The 16,117-nt window shown below is 36.8% G+C and overlaps 1 protein-coding gene across 1 annotated transcript in view; it reads left to right on the forward strand.

Moving 5' to 3' along the window:
• DMXL1 (Dmx like 1) overlaps positions 1-16,117 on the forward strand; it is an 86,594-nt gene that overhangs the window by 13,568 nt on the left and 56,909 nt on the right. Inside the window, exons 4-10 of the mRNA XM_059493197.1 lie at positions 1,579-1,657; positions 2,152-2,284; positions 4,542-4,608; positions 7,258-7,433; positions 8,853-9,042; positions 11,793-11,961; positions 15,871-16,083. Coding sequence (XP_059349180.1) covers positions 1,579-1,657; positions 2,152-2,284; positions 4,542-4,608; positions 7,258-7,433; positions 8,853-9,042; positions 11,793-11,961; positions 15,871-16,083 — 1,027 coding nt within the window. The remainder of the gene's footprint in view (positions 1-1,578; positions 1,658-2,151; positions 2,285-4,541; positions 4,609-7,257; positions 7,434-8,852; positions 9,043-11,792; positions 11,962-15,870; positions 16,084-16,117) is intronic.

The raw sequence follows: 16,117 nt of genomic DNA on the forward strand, positions 1-16,117 counted from the left end.
AAATATTTATTCTTTTGGGGCTTTTGGTGACAGTGTTTTAGTGATTAGCATCGAGAATCTTAATTTCTGAATAATAATATGATTTAGGGCAAATTACTTAACGATGTTTCTTACATGAGGAGGCAAATGGCTATAATTTGAAGCATTAGATTCTAATTGAAGACAGTTTGTTGATATAAGAGCTTTGACAGCAATTGCTCCAGGGGCTTATGTCTCCCTCTTCCGGGGCTTGGTCACCATTTGTATTAACAAATTGTTTATATCACCATCTAGTGGATTCTCCTCTTTGTACTAACCAACTCAGTCATAAGATCCTCAATGTACATGTAAACTTGTGGTATATATATTGTGGTATATTATACATTAATTAATGAGCTGGAAATTAACACCTACCTAATAATTTACATCACTGCAAAGCAGTGGAATAAAATTACTGTAAGATGTGCGTTCTCACGCTCCTGTGAAAATTTTGGACGTACTGCTCTTGGTTTTGGTCCATCCACCCCATTTTCCAGTAATGATTTTCTATACTGGTAAAGAATACACCTAATTTGAAGCATCAGAGTTGGAGTAGTAACTGTAAGCAGCAGGGGAAGCACTCACCACCCACGATTTGCTTTCAAATGTTTTTTAGCTGAAGAAATATTCTGTTACTTCATTCTTTCAGTTTACTTTTATACAATGGTTTCCAGCATATTGTTCAACTTTTTTGTAAGATTGTCGTCCATTTACTGCAATGTTCAGGGTCTAAAGAACCCCAAAAAATCCAGCTCTGCAAATACTCTGTGTAGGTCCTTATCTGCAGCTGCTTCTTACTGTCTTTTGCCAAACTTCTGAAAGACTGAGTTGTCATATTTTAACTTCACATCTATTTCTGTGTGGTATTTTTAGGGTAGAGGATGACTACTTTAAAGAATTAAGAAAGAATTGGCTGGAATAATCTGGAATTAAGAAAGAAATTGGCTCCTAATATTATTTCCAGAAATGTTTTCTTTTATAAATCAAAGCATCAAACCTTTTTGGTTTATTACAGAAACAGACAAGATAAATATTTTGTAAACTTAGTCCTCAACTTGTTCTAGAGAGTGAAGCAGTGATGCAAAAGTGAAAAACGCTTGACTGTCCTGTTGTATATTAAAAGAATTAAAAAAAAAGAGTGAAGGGGAAATATCACTTGTTACCTTGACCTTTCTGAACTCCTAATTCAACAATGGCACAGATATCAAACACCAGGTGGCTTTAACTTGTGTAATTCTTGGTATCTTTTCTTTCTTGCAAAAATAAAATCTTACTTCCTCCTAAAACAATTCTCAAATTCCAGTAATGATTTTATATACTAATTTTTTTCAAGCTAAACTTTTAAAATAAGAAGTTAAAAACCTCGTAAGTATGGCCACGTTAGTGAAAAGCTATTTCATTTTAATTTCAGAATGAATCAATTTTTATTAGATAAACAGTAACTTATGTTAAACATCTTCATAAAATCTAGAGAATGCAGTGAAGATGTACTATTTATATTATAAAAAGAGGAGAATGAAGAGTTTTCATGCTAATGTTTGTAAATACTTAAAATTTCAGGTGTTACATTACCAGTGGCAGAAGAATGCTCAAATCTCACTGGAAGCCATAGTGCATAATCTAACATGGGATCCCACAGGTATGGACAGATTAAAAGAAACACTGCAACTAATTTTTTTACTTTAAATTTTGTCATTCCTTGTGGACAAGGTAAAGGTTTTTCCCCTGTCCTAGCATGATAGAGAATATCAAAGTGGAGTGAAATATACCTTTTGTCACTTATTACAGGAGAACTAACATACTAAGTGACTAAGTGCATCTGTATGGTCTGGCTCGATTATTCTTATCTGAGCCAATAAGAAAACGTGGCTTAAATGGTAAATATTTGTTGAGAAGAACTAATGTCTGCAGTAGACCTAGGCATTTCTTTTAGACAATAACTAAAATTTGATTAATTCATAGTTTGAACTCTAGGTGCTCAAATCTACAAAAAAAAAAACACTAGAAAAGGTGTATCTGCCAGTTTATTTTCTGCAGTTTCAGCTTTGCAGAAATTTTTTTCCTCTCTCTCTCTGTAAAAGTCTATAGTTTGCTACTTGCTTGTTGTTAGATTTTAATAAATATTTGTTCCAGGTACTCGCCTTCTGACTGGTTCCAATTGTCTTCAACTTTGGTCGAATGTTCCATTGGAGAACCCTGCTGACAATGACAGTACTGAAAGAGCAGGTGTTGGACTTGGAGAGTGGAGATGTATCTGGCAATGCAAGTAAGGAATCCATTTAAAGACAAGTAATTTCCTTTTCTTTACTGATTCATAACTTTGAGATTAAATACTTAGTGTAGTTATGTGAAATGCTATTGCATACTGTAACTTGATAAATATTATTGATGTGAGATAAGTTTTTATCATATTTCCCTTGACTATGTGACATTATTTCCTCTTATGAGATCAGTTGCAGTTGGTTTTGGAGCAATTCTTCAGCTACAAACAAGACTAGTAAAATACTGAGGGTAGGCTAATATTGAAGCTCTCCAATAAGCACTCTTCTTTGTAGCAGGAATAAGGTGAAAGCTGTGTAATTGCTGTCAGGACTGATTAAAAAAAACCTTCCTTCTTTGTTCAGTGTACTCCATTGTTGTTTCCTTCTTACACGTCCACCCCCTGATTTTGCACATATACTTTTTTTAGATTTATTCTGGGTATTTGGAACAGTCAGGGTTGATACATTCTCTTTTCTCTGTCTCTGAATTCTCTTCTTGTGTTCATGTTGATACTGATATTTGCATTTGTATATTGTACATTCTGAAGTCTTTTAGTTTAGTACTTAAGTTTATAAGACAATTTAAATCGTTCTGCCATAAGTAGACTTTGCTAGTGTGGTGGGGTGGGTACATGGTTCATGTGGGAGCAATCTTCCATATGGCCATCTCCTAAAGAAGTTTCCTGAAATGGCTGACTGAGCAGACCCACCTGAGGTTACTCTTTGTGAAGCACTTAGAATTCTAGTAGGTAGTTCTATAGGTAGTTTTCTGGATGTATCAGAAAAACATCCATTTTATGATCCTTCATTGTTCCTTTTTCTCTTTACTTGAACTTCTATCAGTGAATGTGTTTAAAAACCCAAGATCATCCAAATGACAACTCAAAGACTTTTCTTGGCATGTGATGAACTTTCTAATTACAAGGAGTTGAAGACTTACTCTATTTTTTGAGACATCTTTGGGCGTTCATCTCTCAGCCTAAGAAGAGAAGTTAGCCTGTAGACAGAATGCCATTGAGTATGGCTTTAGGATCTGGGGTTCTGGTAACAGTAGTCAAGATCATACAGAGAGTACTTTTCTTCTGTCCCTTGTGTAACAGGTTTTGCATTTCTGTCGTGTATAAAGACATAAAAAAGCTTCTCAGCTCTCCACGTTCTCCTCTTTTAAACTCTCTTTGTTGGAGACAGCTAAGTGTTGCTTTCTTTGAATGAGTAGGTCCTGGAAAGGGTCAGCAGAACTTGCTTTTTTTGTTTACCTTTTATGCCTGTATGTCTTCTGGCATTTGTAGTGCAATTACATTTAGAATAGGTTTTTCTTGTAGAGAAGTCTGCAAGAACGTTATTTTGCCCCTGCAACTATCCTGTTTTAATCCCTGAAGGAAACATTCCCAAATGTTTTCATATTTGCCCCAGCAGGAGAATTTTGCTTAAACCTGGATGACTTCTTTGATACAGGGCTTTTGTAATTACCTTGCTCTTGTTACTGCACATAAATGCACCCTGCTTTATTGACTGTAATTTCACTTAATCACCTGTGAAAGTTGGGCCTCAACAACATGTTACATGTTTATTAAATTCAAGACAAAAATGTACACTGTATCTGTGGTGTGCAATTAAATTTTTGTATGCTCTTGTTGCTTTTAATAAGCTTTATTACTTTGTCAATAACTGAGTGCTTCAAACCCTGTAAAAGAAGCTCATTTATTAGTGCAGCCAATTAAAGTAAAATGCTCCAAAAGTTAACCACATAATTAGGTTTAGAATATTTTGGTGTAGCACGTTATAGCAGTGTGACCATTCATATAAAAGCTACTTTCAGACACTTTTAAACTACATTATTCCTTTTACACTGTTTATTTTCTTGAGTTGTAATTCTAGGAAATATGAAAAATTAGTATGTCATTCAGGAGAAGATGGAAGATAATATGGTACAACAGAGACCATTTTGAGATCCTTATAATTGTGTGAAGTGGAAGTAGAGCAGGTTAATCTGTTGGCACCTGCTTTTCTGCTACAATATTTTTGAATATTGGATATTCAGCTGCAAGATTTTGGTTTTCTGGATCACTACAGCCATGTGTTGTACATGAGTTTACATCTTAGTCTTTTGGACTTTGTTAAAACTTAACTTTCACACAACAGTATACATACTTGTATTTCAGAATTCAAAAAGTTTTGTGCATTCAAGGAAAAAAATGTCTAGAATTCGATAAAAGTTGTTAAAGGGTTTTTTTTTTCCTTTTAATTGTCTTTATTCTATAGAACTGCTTCTCAAGTTTGTTTAATGAAATTCTCGCCAGATGGGGAGTTTTTTGCTACTGCTGGAAAGGTAAGCATTCTTTTTTCCTTAGAGCTTTGTACTAATTCAGATAAGCATTAAAGCAAACCAACAAAAACATATTTGAAAAAAATAAAGATTACTTAATGAAAAAAAATGTTTTTCATAATTTTTTGTAGTCTGTCTATGTGTCTTTACAATTTGGTAAACATGAATTTGGTAGAAGGGTGGTTCCAGGCGGGGAGGTCACGCACCAAATATTCAGTGCTTACTATTCTAAAATACTCATTTTTAATTTGTACCAAATTATAAGAAAAAGACGAGTTTTGAGGAATGGGGGAAATCTGTGGATGAAATCACTGCTAGCTGTCCTGCTAGTGAGGAAATATAATCAAAATACCAAAAAATATTTTAAGAAGTCAAAAATAGCTCTTTCATATGTTTTTGTGTTAACATATCTGTACGCCTTTTTGTGTCTGTAGGAGAGGTTCACATTTCCCTCCATGGGTGTATTGGCACATGGTTCATGACATTTTTTGTGGCCAGTCTCACTAGTTGGTTCTGTGTGCTCAACACTGAGCAGTTTGTCAGCAAAAGCAGAACCCCTTGGCAAAATAAGCAAAAAAATTAAAGCAAATTGCCAGTCTTTTGTTTTCCTGAAACAAGCTAATCTTTTATTTGTACTCCAAAACTCGTTGTTCAGGTTTTGTAGGTGAATAATGTCCTTACAAGTCAAAGCAGAAAAAAAAAAAAAAAATCAAGATCATGTAGAGGATCCAGAGAACAAATGTGACAAACCCATACAAGAATTAATATTACTTGTTAAGGAATATGAGTGGGAGAAGTAGTTGTTTTCTGCATTGAATTTCTGCTACCTACTGAAGAACCTAAAGGCTGCAGAGTTACTAGATACAAAACAACATTCTAGTATGTAAAGTTAATATCAGTTGCTGATATTTGTGAAAACCTGGTTTAAGAGTCTCAGAATCCTGAGCAATAGAAACCTGACAGAACTTGTTTCAGGCTGAAGAATAAAAGATTAATTTTTGCAATTTGCTTTACTCTGTCTTGGATGCATGAGTGAAAAATTAGTGTGTACACGTAATAAGTGGTTAGAACAGTGTTTGATTTAGTAATAATGTGGAATTTGGCTGTTTGAGTCATAGTATCCCCTAATACATGCTTAAAAAACGAAGAGTTGATGGTGATTCAGTCTGCAAATAAATCTTTTGCAAGGTAGTTGTCATGCATATTTTTGTGGTTCAGTTATGTGCATCAGAAACAGATGAGTAATGCACATCTTTATTAGTTGTATGTGGCTTTTTTCCTTTAAAGCTTGCCATTTCAGGTCATCATGCTTGATTAGAAGACTAACTTTTCAGACATTTGCTATCTTTAAGGATAGATAAAGGTGTAACAAATTTGTAAAAATTGCCTAGATTTCCTTTTCTAGGGAAACTATACTCCAGTTAACAAGCTTTCAACACACAAAGTGAAATACTGGCTTTCTTCATGCTAGATTATTATCTGTATAAAAACAAAGCAGTAAATTCTCATGCTGCATTCTTTTTGTGCTTATTTGAATGTTGTATTTCTTGCTATATGTTCTGTGATGCCCTTTACTGTCATAGAAAGGAGAGCCATTCCAGCCACTTTGCAGCTAAATAAAATTCTTTGGGTACATGTTTTATGTAAAAAGGTAGTATTTTGTTATTGTCAACAATATATATATGTGTATTCCACCTTCTTTTGAAGGGTAGGAGTTAATGTTTATTTTACAAGTCAAATGTTAATGGTTTAATGGTTTCTAATGTTACAATTGGATGGAATGGTGGAAAAAGGAATTAATCTGCAAATGGCTTATATAAGGTTATATTATTGCAGAGTTTTTGACTCCAATATTTTATTTCCTGTTATTTTAGTTTATAAATTCCTTCAAAGCAAATTACTGAATAAGTAAGAAAATTAGTAAGTAGGAAAATTAATAACATATTTTTTACCATAAATGCTTAAGTTAGTTACATGCCTGGAGAACTTTAAAGCACACCTTTCTTTCTATGTCTTATTCCTTTACTTAACTTTGTGAGGGACAATGCTGGTCAGCAACACCAACCTATCATCCCCCCTAGTAGGGTTGTGTTATGCATACCCAGGTTATTTCAATATTTTAGTGCCATTCACATTTAACAGTTGATCAGCAAGTTGTGAATCTGGGTCCATATTAATTTATCTAGTCCTTGAAGGCACGATCAGTTCGTGTGTGTGTCTGAAAACAGGCTGACCAGTACTGAGCTTGTTTTTTGAGATATCATCTATGACCTTTTTTTCCTGTTTCCAGTTAAATTTATGTAGGGAGTTGGGGTGGTTTTCTGACAAGGTAGAATTAGTTGTATTAACATTTGAATACCATCTCAGGCTAGCGCAAGTTGTGGTTTTGTGATTAAAAATTGGCAGTTAATCAGAAGGACTTATATGAAATCCAAGTTAGTAATGGCAAGAGTTAAGTGAAAGCTCTGCTCCTTTGTTTTCTTTAAGATCACATGTTGAAGTTCCATTTATGGAGCTGTTCCTCTCAGATAAGAAAAACATTTTACTTTAAAGAAAAATGAAACCTCAGGAGATGTACCCAGAAGTACTTAAAGTGCACCATATTCTTAAGCAAGGTAATCTAATTTACTGTCCTTTTTTGTCTTCCCACAGGATGACTGTCTTGTGAAGGTATGGTACAATGCAGGGAGCTGGCGGTCAGCCGTATCACCACCTGGTGCCAGTCCAGAAAACCAAGCAAAAGAGCTTGATTTTTCATTTGTTTATTTGGCTCATCCTCGATCAGTAAATGCATTTTCATGGAGAAAGACCAGTAAATTCATGCCACGGTCAGTAGTTCTAATAACTAGTTCATAAATTGCCAAAAAAAACCCCAAACTCTACAGTCTGCCTCTCTCTACAATCAACCGCCACACAATCAAATGTTTTACTTCAGTTATTGAGTGTGCACACCTTTTATACTGTTTTTGCTCTTGAGAGGAAGGCAAGTATCCTCTTACCTGGGAAAGAATTGAAAACGTAGAAGTCTCAGAGACTGACTTAGGCATTGAACTAAATACAAAATCAGCTCTTGAAAAGTCATGTCTCTTTGCATTTTTTTTGATTGCACTAAGTGACCATTCATGCATTTAATCCTGACTTGTTCTATCCTGATGGAATCAGAGCAAAAGTTCTGTGACTTGAAGTCCTCTTTTACAAACATTCAGATATTTTTGTGTCATTTGATTTGTTTCTCTGCCTACTACAAAGCTGGATCTCTGTCAGAAATAGTATCTGGAAATTGGATTCAAGTATTTATTTGGAGCTGATACCTTTAGTTTCAGGTGTTAGGGTTTTGTTAAGATGATTCCAAAATGACCTATGCATAGTTTTCACCAGGACTTTAAATCTTAAACTGAAGTAGTGTTAGCAGTTTTGTGGCCTGCAACCATCTTTTTGCCATGTTATTCCAAGTAGCAAACATTTGCATACCTTTGTGTTGAGCAAGTTTATGTTGTTCATTATACCAGTCTTTAAGACTCTTCTTAAATATATACTAACTCTGTGTGTCACTTTTGAAAATCCACCTGTTCCATGGTTCCTCAGGGAGTTTGCTGCTGGACAGTCTAGTCATAGCTTTAGAGCATTATGTAGAGCGAAATAGTGACCTTATATGACCTGGAAACTTGATGATCTGTGTAGTTTTTTCCACTGTCTGGTTTAGGGTAATGGGGTTTTTTGGCTATACATTTAACACAAGTTAGACTTGGAAAAATAGTAACTAAGATTAAAAACTCATAGATTTAAATTGTCTGTTGTTTCCCTGGTATTATCTGAGTTTCTGTTTTTTGGATATATATTGTTTTGTAATTGGTAGATAACAGTAAGATCTGGAATTACAATCAGATATCCAGAATATTATTAGCTTTTTATGTGAATGACTTCAAAAGATAAAAATTTTACATTTTGCTATTCTAGATATGAAGTTTTCTTTAAATTAAAATCCACAATTTGCTGTTGCTCTATTATGTGATGACGTTTGAGGTGGTTTATAGTCAGATGCTTAATCAGAGCGGAAGGCCTTTTATTTTTTTTATTTATTTTATTTATTTTCATAACAATGTATTGATGAGTTTTTCTTGTGCCAGTATCTGTAAGTTGGTGCAATTCCAAAGGCTGGTAGTGGAAAACTGTTTGGAAATGTTGGTTTATTTTGATGCTGTGTAATAGTTAGCACCTTCTTCACTCCTTAAATTTTCTTTCATTAGTGGTGCTGTCTGCAATGTACTCCTGACTTGCTGTAAGGATAATGTTTGTCGTCTCTGGGCAGAGACTTTGTTACCCAATGACAGTTTGTTGTACGGGGGAGGATACAGCAATTGGAGTGAAGCAGTGAACTTCACAAATAACTTCAAGAGAAATACTTCAAGTAAAGAAAAAGTGCAGAGTGCATTGGAGGTAAGAATTGAAATTGAACAGTGAGAATAAACACATGTAAGAAGTTGTGATTTTAGACAAGTTGGTAATTTGTATCTCAAACATGTATCACAAGTTGAAATATTTTATACTTTTATATCAGAGATGTGCATAAAATGTTATAAAAGGGTGAATTTCCTTGAAGTCTTCCTTGGGCAGGCTAAGCTGACAACTCTTTTGCTGAGCTTCTCACATTGAAGACACACTGTTCCAAAGTCACAACTGTCTATTTTTGTCTGGTGACTGAAGAAACAATGCTTTGCAGTATTTAGTTCAAAGGGCTAGGAGCAGTATGGAGCACACATTTTATATAGGTTATGTGAAACCCAGGGGTGATGCTGCCTTAAGATGTTTGGTAGGGGCTCATTTGTCACTCCGAAGTTGTGGGATGGTCTCTATGACTTCTGCAAGTGGAAAAACAGTAATATGGAGGGAAGAAAAATAGCCTTTCTGCAGTAGTCCTCAGAGCAGACTGCTCATAAGCAGCAAGGCAAGTGATTCTTACCAGATAGTGTTTTCTAACCAGTGTGAATAAGGAAGAAAGTGTAGCATTAATGGTCTGCTTCAAAGGTATGTAGAGCATATATGGGCATTGTGCTTTTATATTAATAGAATGGTGTATTTAGCATGCTCGTAGTGCATGCTATATCTGAAAAATAGTGCAGCATACCTGAAAATGGCAGGCTAAAAGACACAACAGAGAAAAGGAAATAGTCAAAGAGAGGAGGAAAAAGGAAGCTGGAGAAATTTCTGTGTTCGTGTGGAAAATAAGAGGCAACATTAGAAATCAGGTACAGCAATTATGTGATAATTGAGAGAAGACTGTTTCACATGAGCATGGTTGTGGTTTGACCGGAAATGGGACATCTGGGATATGTTGTTTTGCTGTGGTTACCAATGGGTGTTCGGATTTTAAGATGGGCACCTGGTTTGACCAGTGGGGCATTGGATCCGCCTCTTGAGACTACAAACCCCAGGAGTTAAAAGCAGGGCTCTCGTCCTTCAGAGCCCTCTTGGGATTTCCGGCGTGAAGGGCTGGGCCTCCCTGCCCCGGCCCAGTTGCTGCTGGGCTGGGGGAGGGGAAAGCCACGTGGCCCATCTGCGGTAGGCCCGGATTCGGTGGAAGGGTGGGCGAGCATCGAGCGACCTGTTTATCCCCCCCCCTTTTTGGAGACGGAGAGAACGCAGCCTGTGCTGGAAGTTTTACCTTGAAACTTGATATCATGTGCCGGCAGCACGGCTGGGAGGAGAAGGGGGGGGCAGCGGGCAGCCCAGCGGCCTGGGAGAGCTTTTAACTCTTGTGGATAGTGAGAACTTCACGGAACATTCCCTTTCCTAGGAAAGGGATAAGGGTGGAAGATGAAGGAAGAAACAGGCCAGTAAGGGGGTCTGGCAGAGAGAAAGAGAGATGTTGAAGGAATGGGGGAAGATGGAGTGGCAACTTTGCTGGACTCTTTTGTTGTAGATCCATGGACTGTTTCCTGGTGATACAGAGGCTGCATTGCAGGGGGAAGCGGAGGCTCGGAGCCAGGAGAGTTTGGTGTTGAGACCCCTCGGCCCCAGGGGGTATAGAAGAAATGGGGGGGACAAAGGTCCCAGAGATGAGAGTGTGCTCTGCTTGGAACGAGACGAGGCATCCTTAAAAAGGCCCACCCTGAAAGCAGGCCTCTGCCCCATCCCATGCCTGGTGCTGAGAGCACCTTGGCATGGAAAGGAGATGTCACAAGATAGCAGGACTCCGGGCGGTGCTAATTGTGACAAGAAGTCCGTGCTACAAGGAAGGACTCCGTCTACTCTTCATAAGCTGAAGATTTGATTTTCTAAAGGGTGGTGCCAGACCGTGTGTGGATAATTTTGGGAGATGAATTGTACTGGGATCTGGAGGAGGAGGGGGAAGTCTTTCTGTGTAGTTTTCATTCTCCTTGTGTTTTCTTTTTTTTTGTGTGTGTAGTTTAGTAATTGTGTGTAGTTTAGTTAATAAACTTTTCTTTATGTTTAAGCAGGAGCCTGCTTTGCTTATTCCTGCTCACATCTCACAGCAGATATTAGGTAGAAGGTATACTCATGGGGGCTCTGGCTTTGCCAGGCCCAAACCATAACAAAGGATAGAAAGCGCAGCAAGTGAAAAGGAATGCCAAGAGTGTAACCCCATCTTTAATACAAATTGTGTACCTCTGTGTACCTTTGGGTGCTTACACAGGTGTTTACAGCACAAAAGGCTTGAAATGTGTAAGCAGTCTTAAAAACTAAATATTATTCTTTCTCTTGGAAACAAGTATTTGTATAAACAAGGAGGATCTTGAAACTTGTGGCCTTTTGTGGGGTGTTGAAGTGCTGATCTAATTAGATCCAAAGTACAGATTCTGTTTTTCATTAAATGAGACTACTCAGTATTGTTGCTGTGTTCAGAATCTTGAATAAGCATGGTGTGTGTTTATGAAACACAAGAGTATTTTCTGTGAAAGTACAAAAATGTATGGATATTGTCTGCACACTGAAGTATGAAGTAGTTACTACATAAAGGTATTTTATGGGCCTTCATAAATAAATCCAAAGGCACTGGTTTCTCTCTACTGCAGACTCAACACAAGATTGCAAGAAACTCAACTGATTCTTTAAGTTAGCTTTTAAGCTGAAAAATATAATTCATTAGTGCCTAGAAAACCATTTACAGATTAAGTATGTTTTTTTCTTTTGAAAGGATTTTAAATTATGCTTTATTCTTCATGCAGTTAAACCTGAGGCACTTCCGACGAGGAAGGAGGAGGTCAGGTGCTGTTGTAGCACATACTGGATGTGCTCTGCATCAGCAAGATCCTCATGAAGCTCACAGGAACATTCCTCCTCATGCAAATGCCCTTTGCCACTACCATATTGCTGCCAGTATCAATCCAGCCACAGGTAATAAATGTAGTCTTTGCTATGAAGTGAGCTCCAGTTGCTGTTGGGTATGTGTTCTCTCTGGAAACTTAGTAGATCTATTTGTTCAGTATTTAAATGATCATGCAAAATTGCTAGTATGTCGGTTTCATTTTTGCATGAAAGAACTTTATACAGTAATGAAATTATTTGAATAAATTTCCAGTGCAATAATCCTGTTTTTTATGTTGTTCATCTTTTAAGTGAGATTGATAGTGTCTAAAATGGAGAAAGCTAAGTATTTGTAACTTGAGTTAAAATTTACTGTGAATTGTGTATGATACTGGGAACATACTGGAAAAGAAAAAAAAGGGTATGCTTCTTAAGTGTTGAAATAACCACACATTCATGTCCTTCTGTCTCTGAACCAAACAAAACATGCCTTCACCCTTATATTCCATAAACTTTGATATTGCCTTGCACCATAACAACCTGTTGATAGGGGTTGAGGAAACTCCCCTATAGCTGCTGATACTTCTGTCTTCATTATCTCTGTGTACGCTGTTTGTTATCCCAAGTGACCTTTAGGTGTGATAGGGCCCTGCTCTCCTGGAGGTGACTGAAGATTTCATTTTCATGAAGTGTGTGTCTGTTCATTGAAAAACTGACTAGAGATGCAATATGGAATGACCTTCATGAAGATTGTGGTGTGGTTTTCTCTGTTTGGACTTAATGAACAAACATACTATGTAATTCTTTTCTTAAACTAGTTAAACTCTCTTTTATAGTATTGTTTTTCTGTTCCTACTTAACTTGTTTGAAAGGCCAGTTTTCAGCTAAGAGCATTTATGATGAGTTCATGTTTCTAGCTGTACAGTCTGGTATGATTGGAAAGAACGAGTGATTTCCATTAACACTGCTTTGCTAAGGAAAGCTCTAAACACTTTCTCCTTTATTATAGTTCAGCATTTTGAGTGGCAGCTCATTGGTTCATATTTTAACAGACAGGACTAGAATCACATCCAGCCTACCAGAAGGAGACTTCTTACAGCTTTGTGCAGTACCATCAATGCTATCATATTTCCATGGGAAAAGTCTCCAGACATTGCTTGTTATTACCCAGTGTCACACAGGAAACTTTCTTGAAAGCATCTTGGGGATTTGTTTATTTCCTCTTATATTTTTTCCTCTTCAGATTGCTCAGTGAGCTAGCTAATCTTTTCATGTAGGTAGCACATAATCTTTGACCTTTTTTTTACTTGCTTTTAAAGCATTTTTTTTTAATACAGAATAGCTAATGTTATGATTAACCATGGTTAGCCATTAACCAAGCCCCAGGCAGTCGCTTGCTCACTCCCTGCAGGACTGGGGAGAGAATCAGAAGAGTAGAAACCTCCTGGACTGAGATAAAACCAAGTTAATAGGTCTTATCTCAACCTTGTTTTCTTTAATAGGCGAAACAAAAGCTGCACATATGACCAAAGAGACACAAGGAATGACTTCACTGCTTCCTGTGGGCAAGGAGATCTTGAGCCATCTCCAGGAGAGCAGAGCCCTATCACACCTAACAGTCACTTGGAATAACAAACACCATCCCTTCAAGCTTTCCACCTTCTTCCTTCCTCCTCCCACTTTAAGCACTGACCATCATGTCATGTGGTCTGGAGTGTCCCTTTGATCAGTTTCAGTCACGTATCCTGGCTGAGTGTTCTCCCAATGCCCCATGCAGCCCCAAGTTCCTTGCCAGTGTGGAAGTACAAAAACCAGAAGAGTCCTTGGTTCTGTGCAAGCCCTGCCCAGCAAGAGCGAGCACATCTCTGTGTCATCAACTCTGTGCTCAGCACAAATCCAAAACACCGCCCAGTGTGAGAGACACCATGAAGAAAGTTAGCTCTACTCCAGGCAAAACCAGCACAACTCTGCAAACTTTACCTTTGCTTGTGATAGACTTTGCAGCATAAATATGCCAAGCAACAAAGTTACAGAATGACAATAAAAACAATTTTGAAAAAAATTAGAAAAATTACGTACTTAAAACTTGTCTTTGGCTTTTCTAATCTTGCATTCTTTTTACGTTACCTATATTAATTAGTATCTGTTCAATAATGTCTTTTGGATCACTTGTCTTTTAACTCAGTAGATTAAAGGATAGAAGGTTGTTCTTTATTGTGGAACCTCTGAGGTAACTTTCACATTTTAAATCTTCATTTGAAGAAATAAGTGTTCTCCCTCACAGTCAAGTCTTTAAGTACCTTAGTCTAACCACATTCTTTATGGAGACCTTTTGTTTGCCCTTTTGAAATTGAATTTAGTCCAAAAGTCTAATTGTATTTCCTTTAATTTGATTTAAAGCAAATTGGTTTGTGATGTCTTACTTTAAAATTTGCCAATCCTACAGCATTTAAAAATATCTGATAAAAACTAAAGCCAGAACAGCTTTATCTCTCATTCACTTCACATTTTGAAGAATAATGCTTTCATATATACTTATAGCATGTGTGCAACAAAAATCCTTGCAACCTACTTTTATACTATAATTTTATTTCATCTGTTGTCCAGCCTGGGTGGAATTCTGTGAAAGGAATAAGCAGTGGTTGCTAGGACAAACTTGTCTCTAGGCAATTACAGAAAAAGTTACGGAATTCAAAGACTTAAAAGTTTTCTGGGAAGAGATACTGTGATTTATTAAGCAAATAGAAATTCACTAAGAAAAATGTCCAGAGCTGAATATCATTTAGAAGCTGGTAGTTTTAGATGGAAATTGGGAAAAAAAGTGATTTATTTAGTGACTTTGATAAATACTAAAAAAGCACACAGATTTATAATTAATCTGAAAATTAATCTTTCTAATTCACTTTATTCATGCTCACTGTAGCTTCATCTTTCAAAGGGCATCAATAAATTTTTTTTCCTTCAGATTCTCTTACTTTCCAGATGTATAATGATACTTTTGAGACTGACTTTGGGCTGTGTAGGTAGATAGACTTCTTAAGTGACCTGTGCTACTTCTGCTCTGTTCCCCTGCTGTGTCCCCAACCCACAACAATACTGCTGGTTGTCTTGGTGCTCCTTTATTTTATCTTTGTGCTGTCAGTTACAGTTTTCCTTGGCTGGATTAGATGATTAGTAATTCAAATCTATTGCTGATTTTGATTAGAACAACAGATTTTGGGTGAAAAGTATTTTGTCTCCCAGGATGTGGAATTTAAGTAATGGTGCATAAATAGGGAGCAGAAGGAGAAGAGACTATACATGGAGACTTCTAGGTGGGAATTACATGCAGTTTGAGATTTTAACATGTTGCTGTATCACACATTTGAGGAGATTGCAGTAAATCACCTGTCTGCTTTTTAGCCTTGATTAATTTAGATTATGTGACTCTGCAGCAGTCTGATCCTTGCTTCTGTCCCACACTTTGTGATTTCTGCTTTATTTTTCACAGCAACATGGGATCAAATGCCATCAAACAGCCACATGAATTAACAGAATGTATCAGAACCAGAACTCCTGGGGTTTTGTGATGGTGTTCCAGAGGGCATTCATTGTGTGATCTCTGTACTAATTTTTGCTAGTGTAAACCCTATGGTCTTTGGTTACAGTCTATATCTACTGCAGCATCCTTTGTGAACTGAATATTGGAAAACTATGCTTAAATGATTTGGTTCATACTGAGCTGTAGTAGCAAAAAAAAAAGTAAATTAAGCTGCATGCGCAGTATTACATCAACATTGCAGGACCCTACTGTTATCCTAATGTAAGCATACTAAAGAACCTCTGTGTGGAACAAGTCTCAAAGCAGATGGTGTTGGTGCAGGGAATGACAAGTGGCAGCACACTTGGATTTATTTTTTTCATTGTGGGATTTCTGTTTGAAAACCAGTTCTCTAAAATTATTTTTTGACCTAACTTACTTAGTTCTCAAGAATGTCAATCAATATCTTTTTTTGATAGATATTCCTCTACTGCCTTCTATCACATCTCTAAGTCTTGGTGAGAATGAAGAAAAAAGTGGACCTTTTATTGTACACTGGCTAAACAACAAAGAACTTCATTTTACCTTATCTATGGAAGTGTTTTTGCAACAACTTAAAAGGAGTTTTGAACATCATTCCCCTGAGACTAATACTGAGGATTCTAATCAAATGGATGGCAGATCAGAAGAAGGTAAAAGTCATGCAGACATATGTCATGTAGAGAA

This window comes from Ammospiza nelsoni, chromosome Z (assembly GCF_027579445.1).
Source record: "Ammospiza nelsoni isolate bAmmNel1 chromosome Z, bAmmNel1.pri, whole genome shotgun sequence".
Classification (NCBI taxonomy): Eukaryota; Metazoa; Chordata; class Aves; order Passeriformes; family Passerellidae; genus Ammospiza; species Ammospiza nelsoni.